Source organism: Hoplias malabaricus, chromosome 9 (assembly GCF_029633855.1).
Source record: "Hoplias malabaricus isolate fHopMal1 chromosome 9, fHopMal1.hap1, whole genome shotgun sequence".
Classification (NCBI taxonomy): Eukaryota; Metazoa; Chordata; class Actinopteri; order Characiformes; family Erythrinidae; genus Hoplias; species Hoplias malabaricus.
This window is the reverse complement of record NC_089808.1, coordinates 18,056,694-18,068,539: the sequence shown is the minus strand read 5'-3', so window position 1 is coordinate 18,068,539 and position 11,846 is coordinate 18,056,694. Positions and strand designations below refer to the sequence as shown.

The following is an 11,846-nucleotide window of genomic DNA, read 5'->3' as shown; positions in this document are numbered from 1 at the left end:
GTGGTGGTGGTGGTGGAGGAGCAGGAGGTGTTTATGGTTTCTTGATGTCCAATGTGTGATAGATGTATGTGTTTGGGGGATATGTTTTTGGTTTATTGTCCAGTGTTCAAAGCCTGAATTACTTGTGTGAAGAATTTCCTCCTCATCCTCTCTGTATTTGCCTTCAAAGAGCAGAAGTGCTTCCATGACCTCAGCAGAGAGAAGAGTCCATTGTTGGGGTGGCTGAGGTCCTTGAAAATCCTCCTGGCCTTGGTCCAGCACTTCATGTTGTAGATGGTCTGCAGGTCAGGAAGCTCGGTCTGAATGATGCACTCAGCTGAATACACCACCCTCTGGAGAACCCACCTATCCTGGTTTCCAAACCAGATGTTCCATGTGAGGAAGCTATTGATAGTGCAAGTATAAAAGTTCCACAGCACCTTGGAGGACAGTCTGAAGTCCCTTAGGTACCTGAGGTGGTAGAAATGTTGACAGGCCTTCCTTGCCAGGTGTGGCATGACCATTATAGGTCCTACAAGATGTAAATGTCCACTCTTTCCATCACAGCTCCATTGATATTTATCCATTGATATATATCCATTGATATATATCCATAATTTGATCCATTTATCCATTGATATATATCCACTGGTAGCTCCACTCCTGCTTCTCACTGCAGTCTACTATCAGCTCTTTTGTCTTGATGACATTAAGGAGTATATTGTTATACTTGCACCAGTTCTCCAGATGTTTGATCTCCTCCATGTAGGCCCTCTCATCATCCTCTGATATCAGACCCACCACAACAGAATCAGCAAACTTGACAACGCAGTCGTGGGTGTACAGTGAATATAGCAGAGGGCTCAGTGAACAACCCTGAAGTCTGCAGTACTGAGGGTGAGGGTGGGTGAGATACGTTTGCCTATCTGTACTGCTTGTAATCTGTCCATTAGGAAGTTGGAGTACCGGTGACAAAGAAATGCAAGAAGTCCCAGAATTGCTAATTCATAGAGAGTTTGTAAGGAATAATTATGTTAAATCCCGAGCTGCAGTCAATTTCCTTGCATAAATACCCCTAGAGTCTATTTGTCTCAGTGCAGGAGCAGGTGAGATATAGAATTCGAGAATTTGTGGTGAAACAACGCTACCAGTGGATTGGAGCTCACTTATTTATTCATTCATTCATTATCTGTAAGTGCTTATCCAGTTCTGGGTCACGGTGTGTCCAGAATCTACCTGGAATCACTGGGCGCAAGACAGGAACCTTGGACAGGGCACCGGTCCATCACAGAGCAACACACACCCACACCTAGCGACACTTTAGAGTAGCCAGTCCACCTACCAATGTGTGCTTTTCGATTGTGGGAGGAGACAACTGCAGAACCCTGGAGCTGTTTGACAGTGACACAGCTTGTTGCGCCAACTTGCCGCCTTGGGGCTCACATAGTGAATATAAAATAAATATACATTATGATATTGTCAAATCAGCCAAATATTTCTTTTTCTGTGTTGTTGAAAAATATGGACAATTCCACCCTGTACTATTTACTCTTAGCCAGTTCTATATAAAATATATACAGTTCAAATATACAAAAACTTTAAGCATAAGGCAAGAATGTATACTTTTCATAATCTCCATCAAATGATTAAGTACAAGAACAGGCCAAATAGACTATAGTAAACGTAAAAAAAAAGTATTTTTTCTAATATTCTCATCAACTGATAAAAGCCATTAACACTGTCTGCAAAGCTTAAACATTCAAATCAGTATTCTCCATATGGGTATTTAATGAGTAGACCTAATAATCTTTAATGCTTACATCCATTAGTCACCAAATTTACCTGATTCAAATCTTCACTATATCAAGGCTGTGGCATGGTAATACAACAAAAATACTCTTTAATGTCCTCTGTACATTTAGTTTTTGTAAATATATATGGACCCATAAATCTGTAAATTAATGGAAGCATGGGTTTTTACAACATCCATTCATTCATTCATTGCCTGCACCCATCCATCAAGCTCAGGGTCGTGGCAGGTCTGGAACCCATCCAGAACCACTGGGCGCAAGGCAGGAACACACCCTGGAGGGGGCGCCAGCCCTTTGCAGCTTCACAGTGATTCCATATAGGCTCTGGACCCACCGCAGCCCTGAACAGAATAAAGGTTACAGATAATAAATGAATGAATGTATCTAATGTTTCTCATACTTTTTTGCATATTTAAAGTGCAATAAAATATGTATTATAATGCTTCGTGTGCTTCTGACAGTGTTCATTCATTCATTCATTCATTGTCTGTAAGTGCTTATCCAGTTCCGGTTTGCGGTGGGTCTGGAGCCCACCCAGAATCACTGGGTGCAAGGCGGGAATTCACCCCAGTCCTTCGCAGGGCAACACACGCTCACACTCACACCCACGCAGACATGGGGAGAACACACTGAACTCCTCACAGTCACACAGAACAGGACTTTAATCCACAACTCCAGCCCAAGGACCCTGGAGGTATGTGACAGCGACACCACCTGCTGTGTCACTGTGCCGCCCTGACAGTGCTCACAAGGTACAAAAATGGTTTAAATATTAAACATTGTTTGTAAAGTGAAGTCAGCTTCTGCAGTGTATTGTTTTAATTTTGGGTGTGGGTTTATGATGGTCAACATTATTATTATGATTAAAGGTATGTTCACTAAGGTCATGTGCCCCAAACCCCCCAGGGATGTGGAGGGCTGATTTTAGACTCTTGTGGAGGAATGTGGAGGACTGAATTTTTGACCATTGACTCTTAGCAAACTGCTGCGTCATTGTTCAGAAGAGTTGGTTTGCCCTCCTGAGTGGTTACATTAGATCATCTTAACTAAGCAATAAATCCATCACCACTCACTTCTGAAACTGCATAGGCGAACAAAGACCTAATGAGCATTAGCAAAACTTCCTGGGTAACCACTGACCACAAAGAATTGCAAATTCTTTTTAAAAAAACAAACATCCATCAGGAATTCCTTGGACATCCAGCATCTTTCAGCACAGGAACTGAAGTCTCAGTGGTTGTATTCTTCTATTTTTCAAAATTAGTGTTGTTACCCAGTCACAAAGACGCTCACCAATAATAGATAATAAAACACAAACAAAAAATGAGTAAATACAAATAAATACAAATGTGTAAAATGTAACTGTATAATATAAAGATTTCTTTAATTACTAATATATGTGAGGGGGAAAAATAACAGTATTGTATTCAGTTAATATACGTATTCATTCCCAACCTCCAGCATTTATCATGTGTGGTCTGACCTGAATTGCATAGTGTTATCTATAATCTTTACTCAGCTAAAGGCTTAATTAATTCTAATATACCTTTGTCCATGTTTGTACATAGAAACCACCTAAAACAGTCTGTTAGAGATTGGCTTTTGTCCACATAGGCTGTTAAGAATAAGTTAGAAGAAAGGTCTCTATGATACCACTGTTAGTGAATTTTACATGTAACAGTATATTTCAGAATTAATTAGAATTGTTACATTCATGTACTATGTTATATAAAAATGTAAACTGTGTTTTAAAAAATACTCTGACAATGTGTGTATTGGTGGCACAGCAAGTAGTATCACAGTCACACAGCTCCAGTGACCTGGAAGCTGTGGGTTCAAGTCCTGCTGTGGTTTCCTCCCACGGTCACACATGTTGGTAGGTGGCCAAACGTGTGTGACCATGGCTCAAAAGCGTCTGTAGGTGTGAGTGAATGTGTGACTGTGTGAGTGTGTTGAGTGTGTGTCATCCTGTGAAGAACTTGCGCCCCCTCCAGGGTGTGTTTCTGCTTTACACCCTGTATAAGAATAGAAAAAGGCCACCTTGCTAGTCCTTGTCAAACATGAATAAGGATCTGTCTCCCGTCAGCTATTTGGGAAGAGCTACAATTATCTGCAAAAGCTAAAAGGAAACACCTGGGACCTGATTGTCTAGCTCTAGCGATTTCCCACAACCCACAATTACATCCATAGGCAGCAAGTATCCATTTAGGTGTCCAAGGTGTCATAGGCTGTTCTGTTAATGTTTCCCAACAAGACTGCTTACAAGGACTCATATGACAATTCAATTGGCACTCTTGCAAGTGTATATCAGAACACAACTTTAATAATCCTGCTGTTCACTCTTCAACAATATCACCAAAGTGTGCACTTAAAAGCAGGCCTTAGAACTTGGGACAGGGCCTTTAACTAAGGTGCCTAATTGCACTCATAAATGACTTCAATTTGATCAGCCAATCAGACTGAGAGACCTATTAGGAATGAGCTTTAAAAGAGCAATAAGTAGTTACATCTCCTGGTAAGATGCTTAGCTAGCAATAGCCTGTTGTATGATTTGTAGTTAATCTGAAGTTGTTCTTTCTGAGTTGTGTTAGCTGCTATTCAAGACCATGGTGAGGGAGTTAAAGACTTTGAGCTTCTGGAGGGCTGTTCTTGCAGAGACTTTTGGAACAACAGTATTTGTTTTTCTTGGCATCTCTGCTTCAATTGGGAATGGAAACAACAGCTACCCAGACCAGGAAGTAAAGGTGGCCCTGGCTTTTGGGCTAGCCATGGCTGTAATGTGTCAGAGTTTGATCCACATCAGTGGAGCTAACTTGAACCCAGCTGTGACCCTGGGCATGTTGGTTAGCTGCCAGATTAGTGTGTGTAGGGCAGTGTGGTACATCTTAGCCCAGACTGTGGGAGCAGTGCTAGCTAGTGGAATTGTGCTGGGAGTGAGGCCTGCAGCTGTTGATTCAATTGGTTTAAACAAGGTGGGTTTAAGTATCAAGCAACTCATAAATTTGAAGCTATTTAACTACAGCCTCAGATGGTCAGTTGTCTAAACCTGAATCTCTGTAATGGTTTTAGCTTTAGATATAATGCATTATTTGTTCAAGTTGTTTTAATATACCACCTTTGTGGTCAATATAAAGTGGGTGGGGAAGTACAGAAATATGTCAAGTTAGAAATGTCATGTCCTAGCTCTGAGGAGATCTTTGAACTGTCATATTCTGGTTGCACCACTTTAGCAAGGGAAAAGTTCTTTTCAAATGCCCTTATTCATTAACATGCTAACTACATTGCTGCCTTCATTTGTTCTCTAGCTGAATGGAGTCAGCCCAGCACAAGCCTTTGGGATAGAGTTTCTCCTCACACTCCAACTTGTGCTGTGCTTCCTAGCAACTACAGATAAAAAGCGAAGTGTTGCTGATTCAGCGTCATTTGCTGTTGGACTCTCAGTGGCTCTGGGACACTTTGCTGGTGTACGGGTTCAAGTTGTCAATTCATGTGGGAATGTGTGCAGTACCACTTAATTTTTTTATTTTTTTTTTACTCTTCTAGAAAAATATTGTACTTAAGCACAACAGACATGAAACACTGCTTTGGAGCCTTTGTCTTGGTTGCTCTTTCAGAATATGTAGTACACACCAAGATTATTAAACTTAAACTATATTCTTCTTCTCTCCCCCCCCCCCCCCCCCCCCATAGGTTAGTTACACTGGGTGTGGAATGAACCCTGCACGGTCTTTTGGTCCAGCTTTGGTCACGGTGGACTTTGAAAACCACTGGGTAGGTTGGAATATTTTTGGCAGGCTTCATTTCTGTTTTTAAATTGAAATATAGGTAATTTGTCACTCCAATTTTAAAGAAATGTGAAATTTTGCATATTGTCTGCCTGAGGGAAGGGTGGGTTCTGAGGGAGCTTGCTAAAACTTCTGGGAAAGTTGCTTTGACAACTGGAAAGCTTGTTTTATTTACTAGGAATTTAATAGTTGGTGTAAATTTGGCCTGCAAGGTTTCTTTTTAATCACAAACACATACCTGTCCTTTGCTACACTTTTGATCTGTTGACTTTTATTTTTTTCTCCTTTTTTAAAAGGTGTTCTGGGCTGGGCCTCTGTGTGGTGGCATTGTAGCTGCACTCCTTTATGACTTCCTCCTCTGCCCAAGAGGTTCAAACTTTGCTGGACGAGTCAAGATCTGGTGCCAGGGCGTGGCGGTACTGGATGGTGAGACTGAACCACTGCTAGAGGGAGCTGCTGGAGATCAGCCTGAAAAATAGTATAGATGAGTCACTTGATTTGCAGCTGATGCCTCTCTGCTGGGCCCAATAAACAACTTGTCCTTTTGAGTCAGACCTGCAGTTTTCTTTTGTCTGAGCAATAATTAGTTGTGGAAATCTCTCATTTGATTAAATGTGTTCTTTCTTTCACTGACTCTCTGGGTGGGAGCTATGTTGGTGTAAATCTACTTTGTTAAAGGTACAATGTTCAAGGGTTTTTTTTGGGTTTCCCTCCACCCCTGGAGAAAATGTAGGGGTGTATTATTGATAAGCTTTTACTTAACATTATGAAACAAAATTTAAAACCTACAATTGTTATAGAATGAGGCACAAAGGGGCTGAATATGTACAGTTATATTTTTTTTTTTTGAGACTGCATGCACATCACTTCTGCTGAGGAAGACTTGCACTGCCAGGTGAGCCAATGTTTTTGTTAAATGCATGTGTTCTGGTGGTGTCATTTAGTATTGGCAGTTAGGGTCCCATTATGTAAGGCTATGTGCAAAATAAAATGTTCAGTCAACCCTGATGTCAATGTGATTCATTGATCCCAAAGGGAAAGGGTCTAACTTTTATTTATTACATTTAAGTGAATTAAGTTTGCTTAACTTCACAGCTTCTGAACAGCCACAGTTGTCTAGTTTCCTGTTATTCCCACCTACCACAGCTGGGGTTTTTAAGTGTTTCTTTAGCTAGCACTGCTGATCATTTAGTAATAGCTGTGACAAGTAAAGGCACAATGGCTCAGGAGTTTAGGTCTGCTGTGTTTTGGCGGGCTGTGATGGCAGAGTTCATTGGAATGACCCTCTTTATTTTTATTGGTCTAGCATCTGCTGTGGGCAACCAGAACAATGAAGACCCTGACCAGGAGGTGAAAGTGGCCTTGGCTTTTGGTCTGGCCATTGCAACGCTGGCTCAGAGTCTTGGCCATGTCAGTGGAGCCCACCTGAACCCTGCCATTACTCTGGGAATGGTGGTCAGCTGCCAGATTAGTGCACTGAAAGCTGCTTTCTACATCCTAGCCCAGATGCTAGGTGCAGTAGTAGCCAGTGGCATCATGTCCAAACTCACCCCAGGCGAAACAACACTTGGAATCAACACTGTGAGTTACTTCAGTTGACATGACTTCAAGATTTGCTTTGAAATATTGTCATTTTCTGTTTTGAGTGTAATTTCACAAAACTCTTTTTTTTTTTTTTTTTTTCAAGAGATCTTAAACCAAATTTAAACATATACACTAGGAAAGGTACAAAGAATAATTTCTAATGAACAAACGTAAACATTGGTCTTAAGCTATCTCACTGAGACCATGCTTTGTAAAATAACCTCCTGACCTTGCAGCTGGCATATATATTTTATATTCCATGTTCTTCAACTCATGAAGGGAGTAAAGGCCCAAAAATCTTGTTTATTGATTTGTTGGATCAGGAGTGTTAGACCTAGAGAAGAGTGTCAAATTGTGCAGTGCCAAGACTGGGAATCATCATAAATGTTATTTAACTTGTTGAGATACCATTAGATACTGACCAGCTGTCTAGTCTTGGTCATGGAGAATTCCATGGTCTGTAAATTTCAGTTTATTCAGTGTTCATTACATCTGATCAAACTTATGAAGACCTTGTTAATTGCCAAACCAAGTCATATAAATATATAAATGATAGAAAAATAAATGCAGAGAATAGTGATTCTCTGGGACCAAGTCTGGAAACCATTGTAGTAGTTTCAGAGCATCTCAGTGACACATTTCTAAGAAAAGTCCTAGTCTTAGTCCTTTTTTATATATATATATATATATATATATATATATATATATTTATTTATTTATTTTCGTTTATCTGACTAACACCCGATCATCTGAACCCCTGGAAGGATTATTTATTAATGTTTAAGTGAATGTCATGTAAAAGTCTTAATGTAAAAACTTCAAAGTGCTCAACTATACTCCAGCAATGCAGGCTCTGCTGTGACTGTTTCAGCTTCAAATATTACATGGCATACATTTTCCCATGCAGTTTAGTATAATATTTATATTTAAAAAATGAATTTACTGAATGTTGCATTAATTTGCTTTTTCTCCGTCAGCTGGCTACAAATTTGACTCCAGTACAGGGTTTAGGAATTGAGTTTCTGGCAACTTTCCAGCTGGTGTTTTGTGTCTTAGCCACGACTGACAACCGTCGAGATGACGTGAAGGGATCAGCACCGCTTGCTATTGGACTTTCTGTGGGTTTGGGACACTTGGCTGCGGTAAGAACCATGCACATGTTTGTCCATACAGACCTATTGTAAAAGAAAAGCAAATCATGAATATCAAATAATATTTTATACTGCAAAATCAAAATGTGCTGGTTTGGTTAATCTGTATAGTCAAAGGTTTGAAAAACCTGTACTGCAGGTGCTATAAACTCTGCAATCCATATTTCATATAACCAATTCTGGTACAGATAACAGTACTGATGTTACCTAATCTGGGATGAAGTGGGTTTGAGAAAAATCATAATATGTAAAAATAATGAGCTTAAATAAATAAATTTACATAATTTATTAGAAATAACAACCAGCAAGTCTCAACAAATATAAATAAATATAATAAATCTTGAGGCAGGATATAAATGATATTTATATTATAATCTTTATATAATGTTAAAATCTATTATCTATGTCTATCACTAACCTCTTTATGAAATGCTTCAATATTGAATAAATCAACTAGGAATGGCAAGTACTAATGTTTAAATATGCATTGTTGAAGAATTTTATTTAAAATAAGCAATAGCACATTGGAAGCAAAGGAATTGATAGTTCCTGTTTGTGTCATTTTTATCTTGCCCTCTGCAGATCAGTTACACTGGCTGTGGTATTAACCCTGCACGCTCCTTTGGACCTGCACTCATTATGAAATCTTTTGAGAACCACTGGGTGAGTCACCCCTCTTTATACCAAATTTAGACCAAATAAATCAACATTTTCTAACATGTATGAAACATTGAAACCTTGAAAAAAAAATACAAAAATCATTCCTAATAAAGACAATTCTCTCATAAATACCATCATATGCAATGAAAAACCATTATCCTTAAGGACCATCATCCTCCAGGATATGTTCAGACTGGGCAATAAGTGCTGAAGTCACCATTCAGTAAGACTGTTGGTAGAAGGCATAAATTCACATGTTAATGCTTATCAAAGTTAATATAATTTCAAAAATTCAATTAAAAATTATATACCTTTTCGCTCACAACAATTCATTACACAACACAACAGTACATTGCAAATGACTAAATCTTTTAAATATTGAGGTTGGGAAATATTGGTGTTGGTGTGCTATGGTTTTTATTTCCTTTGTCACATTATAAAACAGCCATTATACTGATATTGAGTGGCATGTATCAAGTATTCTACACTAAACCAGAGAAATAATGTTAAATGTTATTAAATAATAATTTAAAATATTGAATAATCACTTTCATCAATACAGTTTGCTATGTGTTGGCGGTAGAATTGATTGATTACTCCTGTGCTAATATCTCACATAATGTGGAATGACAGCTTGAATATTGTGTGTGTTTGTTTAGGTGTACTGGGTGGGGCCTATGTTGGCAGGTGTGGCTGCTGCTCTGCTGTATGACTTTGCCTTGCAGCCCTATAGCGAACCTTACAGCAAACGCGCCAGAGTCCTGAAAGGAAATGTAGAAGCAGAAACAGCAGAATCTGGACAAGGGACATCCCAGTGGCCCAGACGCTAACTCCACAAAATATACAAATGTAAACAGTGTTTGATATCTGAAGTTGGCTTCTTTTGTTTTACTTTATAGCCTAAATGTGAATGTAGCTAACAAGTCATGGAAGCTTAAACTTTACCACTTATAACCAGCTTATTAATGTCATCAGACACTTGCCTCGCTCAGTGTTGAGTTTCTTATGCCAGTGGTTCTAAATCCTGGTCCTGAATTACCACTGACCTGAATGTTGTAATGTTCTCCCTGCTCTAAAACTCACAGTTCAACTCAGATAGGGGTTGGTAATAGGTCATTGCCTCAAATGTGTTTGAAACAAGGGATTCTCTAAAATATTTAGAGCAGTGGTACTCTAGGACCAGCATTGAAAAACACTTGTTTAAGCAATAATACACGAGAAGGAGTGCTATAACATGAGATATTGGCACTGGTGACGAGTCCTGAAGATTAGTACACCAGTGCTAGACTCAGATACTACACCCACAAACTAATGGAGGGTTTGATATTTTCAGTTAACCTGACCTCACTGTTAGGATTCTGCCAGTTGCATTCTGATTGGTAATCTGCCTTCTAAACATCATGCCAAAATGTGATTGATCCTTTTGTGTGACCTTTTCCAAAGTCCTTTCCTGCAGTAAGTAAGTGCCTCTTGGCCATGTTGAGCGGCAAAATGTACCAGACTCTCCCTAGAAATTCTGGCAGTGTGCGACTACATCAGTGCTAATATCTCACATTATAAAATGAACCTCAAATATATTATTGCGATTATACCACTATTTATTATTGAGATATTTTTGGTTAATATTTCATGGGGTAAGAATTCCATTGCAGCACACATTTCCCCCTGCCCTTTTCAACTCTGGATCTTTAAATGTTTCTGTTAAGAATTTCTGGTCCTCTCCAGCAAGCCTAGCCATGTTTACACCAGTTTGGATGGGAATCAAGGCTCCGTTATTCAGAGATGCTCTTGGTCTGTACCAGGACAGAAACCAGAGCCAGAGACAAATGAATAGAGTCAGTAAAATATCCTGGTATATCCATTGTTTACAGTGACTGCAGATCGTATTGGTAGTGTAAATTATATTATAAGTTGTCACTCTTTAAAAGTGAGTATTTAGGAGTATGGCCCCAGAGTTGTCCTGTTGATTTAATGAATGAGAGCAGCAGTGAAAAATAATAAATTGACTCTTTTGAAATTCTTTTGTTTGCAAGCCACAAAGCTGATAATGATTTCGTTTTGCTATGGCTCTTTATTCTGTTTAAAAATAATTTTTAAAAAAATGTGGAAACTGAACCAGTTCCCCGTTGGTATTACCAGAAGGGCTTCTGTGAGAGTGCCATTATCCTGCAATATTGGTACTCCTGAAATGTCTATTAGACAACTAACAGGTATAATAAGCAGTAGCTCGCTAATGTGGTGTCTGACCATGTTATTTATAGTTTAATGTACTTTAGCATAGCTAAATACACCAGCAGCAACCATAATGATGACAGAATCACTCTGCATAGGAGATTGTGGAAGCATATTTCTGATCATTAAAACTGATTTAATACAAATCAGTTTCATGAAATTTATGTACCAATTATAGGTTGTTTGTTTGTTTTAGGTAACTTTTGATGTGAGTTTGTGATGTCATTTGCATTATGCTTACATGGTTAGGCATTTGTTTCCATTACCTGTTAGCTACATTAAACTTCTACTCCAGCACTAGGAGTAAAGAAATTCTAACAAAATCAATTAACTCAAATTTTATTGTTACACTGAGTGTTTGTTTTAGATGGCTGATTTAAACTGATTCTTTTTTGTCTTCATATAAGATGCATTAAATGTAGATTTCCTACATCATGCCTTCCTGGTCTCATTGTTCTCATTTGTTTAATTTCACCTTTTTAAACAATTATGCTCTGAAAGCTTAATGTAGTTTAGTGGGCATAGAGCTTGGCTTTTGTTGAGGAGGTGATAAGTTCCATATTAAAACTACATCTAGTGTGAGTAACTCCTGAGAAATGTGGTAGCTTGATGAAAAATTTGCTGCCTCAAGTCTCAGCTTTGAG

At 38.8% G+C, this 11,846-nt stretch overlaps 2 protein-coding genes across 3 annotated transcripts; both read left to right on the top strand.

Moving 5' to 3' along the window:
- The first annotated feature begins 4,298 nt into the window (after window positions 1-4,298).
- On the top strand, window positions 4,299-6,127 carry LOC136707772 (aquaporin-1-like). 2 transcript variants are annotated; one of them, XM_066682024.1, is made up of 4 exons: window positions 4,299-4,762; window positions 5,096-5,254; window positions 5,481-5,561; window positions 5,872-6,127. In XM_066682024.1, exons 1-4 carry the CDS (start codon window positions 4,397-4,399, stop codon window positions 6,052-6,054), a joined length of 789 nt encoding a protein of 262 aa, XP_066538121.1. In that variant the 5' UTR covers window positions 4,299-4,396; the 3' UTR covers window positions 6,055-6,127. The 2 variants fall into 2 exon arrangements, with proteins under 2 accessions (XP_066538121.1, XP_066538120.1); XM_066682023.1 differs by having other exon boundaries at window positions 5,096-5,287.
- Window positions 6,128-6,793: 666 nt separating this feature from the next.
- On the top strand, window positions 6,794-11,578 carry aqp1a.2 (aquaporin 1a (Colton blood group), tandem duplicate 2). The gene is made up of 4 exons (XM_066682025.1): window positions 6,794-7,156; window positions 8,137-8,301; window positions 8,893-8,973; window positions 9,630-11,578. Exons 1-4 carry the CDS (start codon window positions 6,794-6,796, stop codon window positions 9,798-9,800), a joined length of 780 nt encoding a protein of 259 aa, XP_066538122.1. The 3' UTR covers window positions 9,801-11,578.
- Window positions 11,579-11,846: the final 268 nt, after the last annotated feature.